The sequence below is a fragment of the Oncorhynchus nerka genome, linkage group LG24 (assembly GCF_034236695.1).
Source record: "Oncorhynchus nerka isolate Pitt River linkage group LG24, Oner_Uvic_2.0, whole genome shotgun sequence".
In the NCBI taxonomy this organism is placed as follows: domain Eukaryota; kingdom Metazoa; phylum Chordata; class Actinopteri; order Salmoniformes; family Salmonidae; genus Oncorhynchus; species Oncorhynchus nerka.
Genome location: NC_088419.1, coordinates 81750317 through 81766434, shown reverse-complemented (window position 1 = coordinate 81766434; position 16118 = coordinate 81750317). Strand labels below are relative to the sequence as shown.

The 16118-nt window shown below is 52.4% G+C and overlaps 1 protein-coding gene across 3 annotated transcripts in view; it reads left to right on the top strand.

Moving 5' to 3' along the window:
- The window catches only part of pde4ba (phosphodiesterase 4B, cAMP-specific a), a 346990-nt gene extending 339699 nt beyond the window's left edge, over positions 1–7291 (top strand). For all 3 annotated transcript variants that reach the window (XM_065009204.1, XM_065009203.1, XM_065009205.1), the window contains 4 exons: positions 3050–3149; positions 3296–3573; positions 3792–3974; positions 4075–7291. In XM_065009204.1, coding sequence (XP_064865276.1) covers positions 3050–3149; positions 3296–3573; positions 3792–3974; positions 4075–4488 — 975 coding nt within the window. In that variant the 3' untranslated portion in view covers positions 4489–7291. The remainder of the gene's footprint in view (positions 1–3049; positions 3150–3295; positions 3574–3791; positions 3975–4074) is intronic.
- Positions 7292–16118: the final 8827 nt, after the last annotated feature.

The window sequence follows — 16118 nt, the reverse complement described above, 5'->3', positions numbered from 1 at the left end:
CACATCCTACTCTCTACACCAGCCCTCGATGTAAGTTACCAAACCACTACCCCCAGTTACCACACCCTACCATTACCTCACCCTTATACTACACCCTACCATTACCTCACCCTTATACCACACCCTACCATTACCTCACCCTTATACTACACCCTACCATTACCTCACCCTTATACCACAGCCTACCATTACCTCACCCTTATACTACACCCTACCATTACCTCACCCTTATACCACACCCTACCATTACCCGAACCTTATCCCACACCCTACCATTACCCCACCCTTATCCCACACCCTACCATTACCCCACCCTTATCCCACACCCTACCATTACCTGACCCTTATCCCACATCCAACCATTACCTCACACTTATCCCACACCCAACCATTACCTCACCCTCATCCCACACCCTGCCATTACCTCACCCTTATACCACACCCTACCATTACCTGAACCTTATCCCACACCCTACCATTACCCCACCCTTATCCTACACCCTACCATTACCTGACCCTTATCCCACATCCAACCATTACCTCACCCTTATCCCACCTAACCCTAGCCTTATCCTCACCCTCATCCCCCTTATCCCACATCCAACCATTACCTCACCCTTATCCCCACCCACCTACCTCACCATTACCCCACTGCCATTATCCTGACACCCTACCATTACCTCACCCTTATCCCACATCCAACCATTACCTCACCCTTATCCCACACCCTAGCCTTACCTCACCCTCATCCCACACCCTGCCATTACCTCACCCTGACCCCACACCCTACCATTACCTCACCCTTATCCCACACCTAACCATTTCCTCACCCTCATCCCACACCCTAGCCTTACCTCACCCTCATCCCACACCCTGACATTACCTCACCCTAACCCCACACCCTACCATTACCTCACCCTTATCCCACACCTAACCATTTCCTCACCCTCATCCCACACCCTAGCCTTACCTCACCCTCATCCCACACCCTGCCATTACCTCACCCTCACCCCACACCCTACCATTACCTCACCCTTATCCCACACCTAACCATTTCCTCACCCTCATCCCTCACCCTAGCCTTACCTCACCCTCATCCCACACCCTGCCATTACCTCACCCCACCCACACCCTAGCCTTACCTCACCCTTATCCCATACCCTACCATTACCTCACCCTTACCCCACACCCAACCATTACCTCACCCTTATCCCACATCAGCATTACCTCACCCTTATCCCACACCTAAGTGGCTGACACTAGACTTTTCTTTTCTTCACACATCCCCCACACCCTACCATTATCTCACCCTTATACCACACCCTACCATTACCTCACCCTTATACCACACCCTACCATTACCTCACCCTTATACTACACCCTACCATTACCTCACCCTTATACCACACCCTACCATTTCCTCACCCTTATACTACACCCTACCATTACCTCACCCTTATACCACACCCTACCATTACCTCACCCTTATACCACACCCTACCATTACCCCACCCTTATACCACACCCTACCATTACCTCACCCTTATACTACACCCTACCATTACCTCACCCTTATACCACACCCTACCATTTCCTCACCCTTATACTACACCCTACCATTACCTCACCCTTATACCACACCCTACCATTACCTCACCCTTATACCACACCCTACCATTACCTCACCCGCATCCCACACCCTACCATTACCTCACCCTTATCCCACACACAACCATTACCTCACCCTTATACCACACCCTACCATTTCCTCACCCTTATACTACACCCTACCATTACCTCACCCTTATACCACACCCTACCATTACCTCACCCTTATACCACACCCTACCATTACCTCACCCACATCCCACACCCTACCATTACCTCACCCTTATCCCACACCCAACCATTATCTCACCCTCATCCCTCACCCTAGCCTTACCTCACCCTCATCCCACACCCTGCCATTACCTCACCCTCACCCCACACCCTACCATTACCTCACCCTTATCCCCACACCTCAACCATTTCCTCACCCTCATCCCACACCCTAGCCTTACCCTCACCCATTATCCCATACATCCATTACCATTACACCCTACCATTACCCCACACCCACATCCATTACCTCACCCTTATCCCACCATACCATTACCTCACCCTTATCACACACCCTACCATTACCTCACCCTTATCCCACATCAGCATTACCTCACCCTTATCCCACACCATACCATTACCTCACCCTTATCCCACACCCTACCATTACCTCACCATTATCCCACATCAGCATTACCTAACCCTTATCACACACCCTACCATTACCTCACCCTTATCCCACATCAGCATTACCTCACCCTTATCCCACACCATACCCTCACCCTTATCCCACACCCGTCCTTTACCTCACCCTTATCCCACCTCAGCATTACCTCACCCTTATCCCACACCCTACCATTACCTCACCCTCATCCCACACCCATCTGAGCTAATAGAACTCCCGATTAGTGCTCTGTCCTTACTCTCTCCCCAACCATTGAATCTTATGGTTCTGTAAGTCTTCCCCAGGGTTTTCAATCGCATTCTTCCTAAGTCATCTTCCCTCAGTCTTTAGACTTAAACCAAAAGTTATCCCCTATTCCTCCCTCTCTCATTGCCCCCTGCCTCACCCCATTCTGTTTGTTCTCACAGCTCCATTCTCTGTGGCCCTCAGCATGTCACCAGCCACTCTCCTCCTTTTTTACAGTCACCCCATCCGTCCATCATGTGTACAGCCCTGCTCTTACAGCCAGTGTCAAACCGCTATGTATGGGTGCCTATAGAGAGACAGAGACATGGTTAGCATAAGATAGTCATTTCGCTAATGTAGGCCAGCACTCATCTGGCTCTGACTAGTGTTTACACTATGCTGGCTGTTAGCGATAGCAACCCTAGCCATGGGAATCAATGGGAGTGGGCTGCACTGGGATTAGCTGTTCCCTGTAGCTGTTTTGTTCTTTGACTGTTTCTCTTGAGAAATTCTTAACCCTGGACCATCTCTCTCACATAGGCGGTCTTCAGCGATCTAGAGATTTTGGCGGCCATCTTTGCTGCAGCAATCCATGATGTGGACCACCCGGGGGTGTCCAACCAGTTCCTCATCAATACCAGTGAGTCTTTCTCTTAGACCTGTTACTGTTATGTGAATAATGTATAGAATAAATATATGAGAATTATCTATAGATACTGTATAGATATCCATATTCATCAACTGTGTTGAACAAGTGACTGATTCATTGTCTGTTGTCTCCCTCAGACTCTGAGCTGGCCCTGATGTACAACGATGAGTCCGTGTTAGAGAACCACCATCTAGCTGTGGGCTTCAAGCTGCTGCAGGAGGACAACTGTGACATCTTCCAGAGCCTGACCAAGAAGCAGAGGCAGAGCCTGAGGAAGATGGTCATCGAAATGGTTCTGGCCACTGACATGTCCAAGCACATGAGTCTGTTAGCTGACCTGAAGACCATGGTGGAGACCAAGAAGGTGACCAGCTCTGGGGTCCTGCTGCTGGACAACTACACCGACAGAATACAGGTGGGCTTATCTTCATCATCATCATCATCATCTAGACTTAGTAACATGGTTTAGATTGTGGTATGACCTCTGCTCCTTCACTCCATTTTCACCTGTCTCCTCCTGCTCTCTTCTTCAACCCTGTTCATTCATTCTCTAGCCATCTTTCTTCTTCTCGCTTTCTCTCCTACCACTCCATATCACTCTCACCTTCTTCTCTCCCTCCGTCTCTCCATCAGGTGCTGAGGAACATGGTTCACTGTGCTGACCTGAGTAACCCGACCAAGTCTCTGGAGCTGTACCGTCAGTGGACCGACCGCATCATGGAGGAGTTCTTCCACCAGGGAGACAGGGAGAGGGAGAGAGGCATGGAGATCAGCCCCATGTGTGACAAACACACTGCCTCAGTAGAGAAAAGCCAGGTATGATACTGGACATACAGAGACACACATATACACACACACACACATACACACTCCGACTCCTGACTCACTACTGTTCCCTTTCCCTCCCTCTCTCCAGGTGGGTTTCATAGACTACATCGTCCACCCTCTGTGGGAGACGTGGGCTGACCTGGTGCACCCTGATGCTCAGGACATCCTGGACACTCTGGAGGACAACAGGAACTGGTACCAGAGCATGATTCCCCAGAGCCCCTCTCCTCCCTGGGCCACGGAGCAGCGGGAGCAGGGTGGAGGTGAAGGGGGCCAGGTGGGAGACAAGTTCCAGTTTGAACTCACCCTGGAGGAGGAGGACTCTGAGGGTACAGAGAAAGATGAACAGAGCCAGGAGGATGAGGAGGAGGAAGAGGATGTTTTGGGGGAGTCGTCTCGGTCTCCGGTTGACTACTTTGACTGTCAGGACTTCGAGGAATCCATGGAGCCCACGTCATCCATAGCGATAATTACCCACGATGCATCACCCACAGACACTTAATGGGCTCGGCTGCACCGCAATGGTGGTTGGTTTAATGTTTTAAACAGGAGAAATCCTGCAGCTGTGCTTTTTAACAAGCCCACGGGGGTCTTAGTTTGAGCTCGCATGGAGCGTCAGTTTCAATCCCCCCATCCTTGCACCGTTAGGAGCCTGCAACAGAGGGACAGTTTCAGTGGGCGGCTACGGAGTTCTCAGGGAAAATGCTGCAAACATTTTGGGCCTGAAGGACTGACGGAAAGGCCTCTGAGGAAATGAAATGAAGGACTTGGGCCAATCTGGGAAATGGTTGTTTTTCCATCCCGACTGGCATCTGAAATGTCGACACTACTACTGAGAGAAGTTTTGTACCTTGTGACTTTTTTACTGAAATGGGATGTCATGAGGTAGCTTATGAACTACTGATTGATGGACATGAGTTTATATAGAGAGAGAAAAATATGTTCACTTTTTTCTTGTATCATTTGTCAGAGGACTTTTGTGTGCCTTTTCTACTAGTTTTTTAATTTATTGAACACACTTTAGTATGAATGTTGTTGTTTTTTCTTTCTTTTTCGAAAGCTCAAGAGCAAAATCCTTTTATATCTCAGACAAAGAGAACAGTCTTCCTACTACTATTGGGCAATAGAAGAAATCCAAACTAACTTAGACAAACAATTCCTGGACATACTCATCAAATGCTAAAAACATGTTTCCCCATAATAAGAAATACACATTCTGTCATCTTAATCCATGTACAAAATATATGTTTCTATATGGAAATTAAATGTACACAATGTACACATTCGTGTTGCATGTCTAGATTGTCAGACCTCACTGTAGACAAATGGTAGGCAGATAGATGTTCACTTTAGCTCCAGAAAACAGTTACACAACATTCTGACATCTAACCTGCTTCCCCACAATCTCCCTCATGGATCAAATCCTGATATCGTTCAGACTCCAAACAAATGTCAACATCATAGACAGAAATAGCACTTGGCAGCCAAAGCAAAGTTTCTTATCACATACAGTTGGAAGGCTATTTCCAACTTCCTCTCGAGGTATCCTGCTGTCGTCTATTAATCCTACTGGACCAAAGATTCCAAAACCTAACTGGTTCTGATAATGTAACAATCTAACTAAGGAAGGACCCCCTATCCCTGTAGAATCAGGACCGGTCCAGATGATGAAAGGTGGCCAGGCGGCTGCATGTCTAGAAGGCAGCTGCACTATAATTATTCACATGGTTCATACAGTTCAGCTATTTATTCATCCACCTAATAAAAGGGAACGAGGTTCTGCTTCTACCCATTGACCTTAATCTTCCCTTCTCACTAACTGTATCACATTTCCTGACCGGACGGGAAGTTTATCAGGATTTAGTCCGTTAAATTTAATCCTCTGCTGCAAAAACACAAACCCGAGGAGAAAAATACTTATTGTTGAGAACAAGAGGATGATGACCCACAGTAGTAGGTTATCTAGAGATGATGTGACAGAGACACCAAACCAAAAGGCCCCAGACAGTGTAATTCACTGTCACTGTGGGTCAGCATTAAGACCGTCTACTCCAGGCAGTCTGCAAGGCAGATTGTCCTTTACAGGCCTCCATGGCTGGTTTTCATGATGGCCTATTCAGCATCTATGACCTATTCTCCATTATTCACTTAGGTTTACTGACATACTCAAAGGTACTTCAACTACCTTATTGTCTATAACCTCACTCACTCCAGCAGGCTTACATGGTAATCGTGTGCGTCGATGCGTGTGTGTGTGTGTGTGTGTGCATGTCATAAAATGTGAGAGTACGTGTGTACATGTTAGTCTTTGTCACCTAGGCTCAACATGACTCCTCTTATTGTCTGTCACTAGAGCTCAAGCTGGTCCTTTGCTGTTTATAACAGTGTATTCATTACATTCAGTTGTACTGTACATAAGAATACTGTTTCAGTCAGTGTAAATCTATTTTAATTTATATGCACTTGCATTACCTGGGAGGGGAGTGTCTAACATGTACAGGGCTCTGCGTCGGAGGCTTTTTATATCCTCTATTTGTTTTTTTATATTATATAATAAGTCAATATATATTCGCACAAATGTTTGAGTGCCCTGAGCAGCAGCTAAAGAGACATATTCACAACCTGTAGGTTTACAACGCATAGAGGACATGTTAAACAACAGAGGCCTGGTTATAGCTATGATAAGCTGTGGAGAAGCTTTGATACTGTAGTCTATCACTAGTCCACACCGAGACGTTCTCCTCTTAGCAGCTTGTAGTAGTGACTAATCCATGCTCCTCTGTGCAACATTTTCAATGCAGATTGCTGATTTGGGGTTCAGATCTACTGGTTGGACAGAAGTAAGGAGTAACAACAGAAAGACAGACAGAGTGTCTGCTCCTTTACACGTCCTTCCATGTAAAGCAGTTCAGGGGGATTATTGGTGGCAGGCTACAATATCTCTGAGCTAAACGTGATGAATCGTTACAAACATGTGATCTTCTTGTAATTGATCGTGCTGTTGTGAACTATTTTGATTTGACCAAAAGTTGTTAGCAGTTTTGAAATTCAAATTTGTCACCAGTATAACATTGTTAATCTGTGTTAAACATTTTGGTCCGAGTTGTGGTTAGCCACGCTTGGCACTATCTGCATGAGAGATGTTTTTTATTTGACATGTCTTTTGAATACCTACCTAATGCGTTACAGTCGCAGCGGACATATTAAATGTTTCACACAATGTATGGTATAATATTGTATATTGTGTTAAAATATCAGAAAATACTTTTTCTATGAAGTGATTAAAAACTAAGCATGAATATCTCTGTCTCTGTGTCCTTATTTCACAGTGCTAGCAGCAGCTCAACCATCACACTGGATGTGTTTTAATGTGGTGAGACAAGCACTCACTGTGACATCCCCCCTAACAGACAGTCTGGTCCTAACATGACATAAGGCCCACAGTGACACACTAGCTGTAGGAAACCAGGCACTTCTCTTCATTCGCCATGGTCCAAGGATGTGTACAGTTTTATTGGTAGAGGCTGTCTCAGTTCTTGAAAGCCTCAGCCTTTCCTCGAACACTTCAGTGTACACACACACACACACACACACACACACCTTGCAACCTCCCCTGACCTCACTCTTTGGATGAATCTTCAAAGAGGATAATCATATCAATGGTTTGTGTTGACAACAATTTACCATGACCTTGTCTGTCCCCTACCCTACCCAATGACCTTGTCTGTCCCCTGTACCCCCCAATGACCTTGTCTACCCTACCCAATGACCTTGTCTGTCCCCCTACCCTACCCAATGACCTTGTCTATCCCCCTACCCAATGACCTTGTCTGTCCCCTACCCTACCCAATGACCTTGTCTGTCCCCCTACCCTACCCAATGACCTTGTCTGTCCCCTACTACCCCTACCCTACCCAATGACCTTGTCTGTCCCCCTACCCTACCCAATGACCTTGTCTGTCCCCTACCCTACCCAATGACCTTGTCTGTCCCCCCCCCTACCCTACCCAATGACCTTGTCTGTCCCTACCCTACCCAATGACCTTGTCTGTCCCCTACCTACCCAATGACCTTGTCTGTCCCCCCTACCCTACCCAATGACCTTGTCTGTCCCCCTACCCTACCCTACCCAATGACCTTGTCTGTCCCCCTACCCTACCCTACCCAATGACCTTGTCTGTCCCCCTACCCTGCCCAATGACCTTGTCTGTCCCCCTACCCTACCCAATGACCTTGTCTGCCCCCTGACCCTACCCTACCCAATGACCTTGTCTGCCCCTACCCTACCCTGACCCTACCCAATGACCTTGTCTGTCCCCTACCCTACCCAATGACCTTGTCTGTCCCCTACCCTACCCAATGACCTTGTCTGTCCCCCCTACCCTGACCCAATGACCTTGTCTGCCCCCCTACCCTACCCAATGACCTTGTCTGTCCCCCTACCCTGACCCAATGACCTTGTCTGTCCCCCTACCCTACCCAATGACCTTGTCTGTCCCCCTACCCTACCCAATGACCTTGTCTGTCCCCTACCCTACCCAATGACCTTGTCTGTCCCCCCTACCCTACCCAATGACCTTGTCTGTCCCCCTACCCTACCCAATGACCTTGTCTGTCCCCTACCCCTACCCTACCCTACCCAATGACCTTGTCTGTCCCCTACCCCTACCCTACCCAATGACCTTGTCTGTCCCCTACCCTACCCAATGACCTTGTCTGCCCCCCTACCCTACCCAATGACCTTGTCTGTCCCCCTACCCTGCCCAATGACCTTGTCTGTCCCCCTACCCTACCCAATGACCTTGTCTGTCCCCTACCCTACCCAATGACCTTGTCTACCCTTGACCTTACCCTACCCAATGACCTTGTCTGTCCCCCCTACCCTGCCCAATGACCCTACCCTACCCAATGACCTTGTTTGTCCCCCTACCCTACCCAATGACCTTGTCTGTCCCCTACCCTACCCAATGACCTTGTCTGCCCCCCTACCCTACCCAATGACCTTGTCTGTCCCCCCTACCCTACCCAATGACCTTGTCTGTCCCCCTACCCTACCCAATGACCTTGTCTGTCCCCCTACCCTGCCCAATGACCCTTGTCTGCCCCCTACCCTACCCAATGACCTTGTCTGCCCCCCTACCCTACCCAATGACCTTGTCTGCCCCGCTACCCTACCCAATGACCTTGTCTGCCCCCTACCCTACCCAATGACCTTGTCTGTCCCCCTACCCTACCCAATGACCTTGTCTGTCCCCCTACCCTACCCAATGACCTTGTCCCCCTACCCTACCCAATGACCTTGTCTGTCCCCTACCCTACCCAATGACCTTGTCTGTCCCCCTACCCTGCCCAATGACCTTGTCTGTCCCCCTACCCTACCCAATGACCTTGTCTGTCCCCCTACCCTACCCAATGACCTTGTCTGTCTGTCCCCTACCCTACCCAATGACCTTGTCTGTCCCCTACCCTACCCAATGACCTTGTCTGTCCCCCTACCCTACCCAATGACCTTGTCTGTCCCCCTACCCTACCCAATGACCTTGTCTGCCCCCCTACCCTACCCAATGACCTTGTCTGCCCCCTACCCTACCCAATGACCTTGTCTGCCCCCTACCCTACCCAATGACCTTGTCTGTCCCCCTACCCTACCCAATGACCTTGTCTGTCCCCCCTACCCAATGACCTTGTCTGTCCCCTACCCTACCCAATGACCTTGTCTGTCCCCTACCCTACCCAATGACCTTGTCTGTCCCCCCTACCCTACCCAATGACCTTGTCTGTCCCCCTACCCTACCCAATGACCTTGTCTGTCCCCCTACCCTACCCAATGACCTTGTCTGTCCCCTACCCTACCCAATGACCTTGTCTGTCCCCCTACCCTACCCAATGACCTTGTCTGTCCCCCTACCCTACCCAATGACCTTGTCTGCCCCCTACCCTACCCAATGACCTTGTCTGTCCCCTACCCTACCCAATGACCTTGTCTGTCCCCCCCTACCCTACCCAATGACCTTGTCTGTCCCCCTACCCTACCCAATGACCTTGTCTGTCCCCCTACCCTACCCAATGACCTTGTCTGTCCCCCCTACCCTACCCAATGACCTTGTCTCTGCTACCCCCCTACCCTACCCAATGACCTTGTCTGCCCCCTACCCTACCCTACCCAATGACCTTGTCTGTACCCCCCTACCTTGTCTGTCCCCTACCCAATGACCTTGTCTGTCCCCTGCCCAATGACCTTGTCTGCCCCCCTACCCAATGACCTTGTCTGTCCCCTACCCTACCCAATGACCTTGTCTGCCCCCTACCCTACCCAATGACCTTGTCTGTCCCCCTACCCTACCCAATGACCTTGTCTGTCCCCCTACCCTACCCAATGACCTTGTCTGCCCCCCCTACCCTACCCAATGACCTTGTCTGCCCCCTACCCTACCCAATGACCTTGTCTGCCCCCTACCCTACCCAATGACCTTGTCTGCCCCGTCTACCCTACCCAATGACCTTGTCTGTCCCCCTACCCTACCCAATGACCTTGTCTGCCCCCTACCCTACCCAATGACCTTGTCTGTCCCCTACCCTACCCAATGACCTTGTCTGCCCCCTACCCTACCCAATGACCTTGTCTGCCCCCTACCCTACCCAATGACCTTGTCTGCCCCCTACCCTACCCAATGACCTTGTCTGCCCCCCTACCCTACCCAATGACCTTGTCTGTTCCCCCTACCCTACCCAATGACCTTGTCTGTCCCCCTACCCTACCCAATGACCTTGTCTGCCCCCTACCCAATGACCTTGTCTGTCCCCCCAATGACCTTGTCTGTCCCCCTACCCTACCCAATGACCTTGTCTGCCCCGCTACCCTACCCAATGACCTTGTCTGCCCCCCTACCCTACCCAATGACCTTGTCTGTCCCCGCTACCCTACCCAATGACCTTGTCTGCCCCCTACCCTACCCAATGACCTTGTCTGTCCCCCCTACCCTACCCAATGACCTTGTCTGTCCCCCTACCCTACCCAATGACCTTGTCTGTCCCCCTACCCTGCCCAATGACCTTGTCTGTCCCCTACCCTACCCAATGACCTTGTCTGTCCCCCCCCTACCCTACCCAATGACCTTGTCTGTCCCCCTACCCTACCCAATGACCTTGTCTGTCCCCCTACCCTACCCAATGACCTTGTCTGTCCCCCTACCCTACCCAATGACCTTGTCTGTCCCCCTACCCTACCCAATGACCTTGTCTGTCCCCCTACCCTACCCAATGACCTTGTCTGTCCCCCTACCCTACCCAATGACCTTGTCTGTCCCCCCTACCCTACCCAATGACCTTGTCTGTCCCCCTACCCTACCCAATGACCTTGTCTGTCCCCCCTACCCTACCCAATGACCTTGTCTGTCCCCCTACCCTACCCAATGACCTTGTCTGTCCCCTACCCAATGACCTTGTCTGCCCCCACCCTACCCAATGACCTTGTCTGTCCCCGCCCTACCCTACCCAATGACCTTGTCTGTACCCCCCCTACCCTACCCAATGACCTTGTCTGCCCCCTACCCTACCCAATGACCTTGTCTGTCCCCCTACCCTACCCAATGACCTTGTCTGTCCCCCTACCCTACCCAATGACCTTGTCTGTCCCCCTACCCTACCCAATGACCTTGTCTGTTCCCCCCTACCCTACCCAATGACCTTGTCCTACCCCCCTACCCTACCCCCAATGACCTTGTCTGCCCCCCCTACCCTACCCAATGACCTTGTCTGCCCCCCCTACCCTACCCAATGACCTTGTCTGCCCCCTACCCTACCCAATGACCTTGTCTCCCCCCTACCCTACCCAATGACCTTGTCTGTCCCCTACCCTACCCAATGACCTTGTCTGTCCCCCTACCCTACCCAATGACCTTGTCTGTCCCCCCCTACCCTACCCAATGACCTTGTCTGTCCCCCCCTACCCTACCCAATGACCTTGTCTGTACCCCCTACCCTACCCAATGACCTTGTCTGTCCCCCTACCCTACCCAATGACCTTGTCTGCCCAATCCCCCCTACCCTACCCAATGACCTTGTCTGTCCCCCTACCCTCCCAATGACCTTGTCTGTCCCCCTACCCCCAATGACCTTGTCTGTCCCCCTACCCTACCCAATGACCTTGTCTGTCCCCTACCCCCAATGACCCTACCCAATGACCTTGTCTGTCCCCCTACCCTACCCAATGACCTTGTCTGTCCCCTACCCTACCCAATGACCTTGTCTGTCCCCCCTACCCTACCCAATGACCTTGTCTGCCCCCTACCCTACCCAATGACCTTGTCTGTCCCCCCCTACCCTACCCAATGACCTTGTCTGCCCCCTACCCTACCCAATGACCTTGTCTGTGCCCCCTACCCTACCCAATGACCTTGTCTGTCCCCGCTACCCTACCCAATGACCTTGTCTGCCCCCTACCCTACCCAATGACCTTGTCTGTCCCCCTACCCTACCCAATGACCTTGTCTGCCCCCTACCCTACCCAATGACCTTGTCTGTCCCTACCCAATGACCTTGTCTGCCCCCCTACCCAATGACCTTGTCTGTCCCCCTACCCTACCCAATGACCTTGTCTGTCCCCCTACCCTACCCAATGACCTTGTCTGTCCCCTACCCTACCCAATGACCTTGTCTGCCCCCTACCCTACCCAATGACCTTGTCTGTCCCCCCTACCCTACCCAATGACCTTGTCTGCCCCGCTACCCTACCCAATGACCTTGTCTGCCCCGCTACCCTACCCAATGACCTTGTCTGCCCCGCTACCCTACCCAATGACCTTGTCTGCCCCCCCTACCCTACCCAATGACCTTGTCTGCCCCCTACCCTACCCAATGACCTTGTCTGCCCCCCTACCCTACCCAATGACCTTGTCTGCCCCCCTACCCTACCCAATGACCTTGTCTGCCCCGCTACCCTACCCAATGACCTTGTCTGCCCCGCTACCCTACCCAATGACCTTGTCTGCCCCCTACCCTACCCAATGACCTTGTCTGCCCCTACCCTACCCAATGACCCCCTACCCCCAATGACCTTGTCTGCCCCCCCTACCCTACCCAATGACCTTGTCTGTCACTCCTCCCCCTACCCTGCCCAATGACCTTGTCTGCCCCTACCCTACCCAATGACCTTGTCTGCCCCCCTACCCTACCCAATGACCTTGTCTGTCCCCCTACCCTACCCAATGACCTTGTCTGTCCAATGACCCCTACCCTACCCAATGACCTTGTCTGTCCCCTACCCTACCCAATGACCTTGTCTGTCCCCCCCCTACCCAATGACCTTGTCTGTCCCCCTACCCTACCCAATGACCTTGTCTGCCCCCCTACCCTACCCAATGACCTTGTCTGCCCCCTACCCTACCCAATGACCTTGTCTGTCCCCCTACCCTACCCAATGACCTTGTCTGTCCCCCTACCCTACCCAATGACCTTGTCTGTCCCCCTACCCTACCCAATGACCTTGTCTGCCCCGCTACCCTACCCAATGACCTTGTCTGTCCCCCTACCCTACCCAATGACCTTGTCTGTGACCCCCTTGTCTGTCCCCTACCCTACCCAATGACCTTGTCTGCCCCCCTACCCTACCCAATGACCTTGTCTGTCCCCTGTCCCCTACCCTACCCAATGACCTTGTCTGCCCCCCTACCCTACCCAATGACCTTGTCTGTCCCCTTGTCTGTCCCCTACCCTACCCAATGACCTTGTCTGCCCCCTACCCTACCCAATGACCTTGTCTGCCCCCTACCCTACCCAATGACCTTGTCTGTCCCCCCTACCCTACCCAATGACCTTGTCTGCCCCCCTACCCTACCCAATGACCTTGTCTGCCCCCTACCCTACCCAATGACCTTGTCTGCCCCCTACCCTACCCAATGACCTTGTCTGTCCCCCCTACCCTACCCAATGACCTTGTCTGCCCCCTACCCTACCCAATGACCTTGTCTGCCCCCTACCCTACCCAATGACCTTGTCTGCCCCCTACCCTACCCAATGACCTTGCTACCCTACCCAATCTTGTCTGCCCCCTACCCTACCCAATGACCTTGTCTGCCCTACCCAACCCTACCCTACCCAATGACCTTGTCTGTCCCCCTACCCTACCCAATGACCTTGTCTGTCCCCCTACCCTACCCAATGACCTTGTCTGTCCCCCTACCCTACCCAATGACCTTGTCTGCCCCCTACCCTACCCAATGACCTTGTCTGTCCCCCCTACCCTACCCAATGACCTTGTCTGTCCCCCCCTACCCTACCCAATGACCTTGTCTGTCCCCTTGTCTACCCTACCCAATGACCTTGTCTGCCCCCTACCCTACCCAATGACCTTGTCTGCCCCCCTACCCTACCCAATGACCTTGTCTGCCCCTACCCCCCAATGACCCTACCCAATGACCTTGTCTGCCCCCCTACCCTACCCAATGACCTTGTCTGCCCCCTACCCTACCCAATGACCTTGTCTGCCCCCTACCCTACCCAATGACCTTGTCTGCCCCCCCTACCCTACCCAATGACCTTGTCTGCCCCCTACCCTACCCAATGACCTTGTCTGTCCCCCCTACCCTACCCAATGACCTTGTCTGTCCCCCTACCCTACCCAATGACCTTGTCCCTACCCCCCAATGACCCTACCCAATGACCTTGTCTGCCCCCTACCCTACCCAATGACCTTGTCTGCCCCCCTACCCTACCCAATGACCTTGTCTGTCCCCCTACCCTACCCAATGACCTTGTCTGCCCCCTACCCTACCCAATGACCTTGTCTGCCCCGCTACCCTACCCAATGACCTTGTCTGCCCCCTACCCTACCCAATGACCTTGTCTGCCCCCTACCCTACCCAATGACCTTGTCTGCCCCCCTACCCTACCCAATGACCTTGTCTGTCCCCGCTACCCTACCCAATGACCTTGTCTGTCCCCGCTACCCTACCCAATGACCTTGTCTGTCCTACCCAATGACCTTGTCTGCCCCCCTACCCCCAATGACCTTGTCTGCCCCGCTACTGCCTACCCAATGACCTTGTCTGTCCCGCTACCCTACCCAATGACCTTGTCTGCCCCGCTACCCTACCCAATGACCTTGTCTGTCCCCCTACCCTACCCAATGACCTTGTCTGCCCCCTACCCTACCCAATGACCTTGTCTGCCCCCTACCCTACCCAATGACCTTGTCTGCCCCCTACCCTACCCAATGACCTTGTCTGTCCCCTACCCTACCCAATGACCTTGTCTGTCCCCCTACCCTACCCAATGACCTTGTCTGCCCCCTACCCTACCCAATGACCTTGTCTGCCCCCTACCCTACCCAATGACCTTGTCTGTACCCCCCCTACCCTACCCAATGACCTTGTCTGCCCCCTACCCTACCCAATGACCTTGTCTGCCCCCCTACCCTACCCAATGACCTTGTCTGCCCCCTACCCTGCCCAATGACCTTGTCTGTCCCCCCTACCCTACCCAATGACCTTGTCTGTCCCCCCCTACCCTACCCAATGACCTTGTCTGCCCCCCTACCCTACCCAATGACCTTGTCTGCCCCGCTACCCTACCCAATGACCTTGTCTGCCCCTACCCAATGACCTTGTCTGCCCCGCTACCCTACCCAATGACCTTGTCTGCCCCCTACCCTACCCAATGACCTTGTCTGCCCCGCTACCCTACCCAATGACCTTGTCTGCCCCGCTACCCTACCCAATGACCTTGTCTGCCCCCTACCCTACCCAATGACCTTGTCTGCTACCCTACCCAATGACCTTGTCTGCCCCGCTACCCTACCCAATGACCTTGTCTGCCCCGCTACCCTACCCAATGACCTTGTCTGCCCCCTACCCTACCCAATGACCTTGTTGCTACCCTACCCAATGACCTTGTCCCCGCTACCCTACCCAATGACCTTGTCTGTCTCCCCCTACCCTACCCAATGACCTTGTCTGCCCCCCCTACCCTACCCAATGACCTTGTCTGCCCCCTACCCTGCCCAATGACCTTGTCTGCCCCCTACCCTACCCAATGACCTTGTCTGCCCCCACCCTACCCAATGACCTTGTCTGTCCCCCTACCCTACCCAATGACCTTGTCTGCCCCTGCACTACCCTACCCAATGACCTTGTC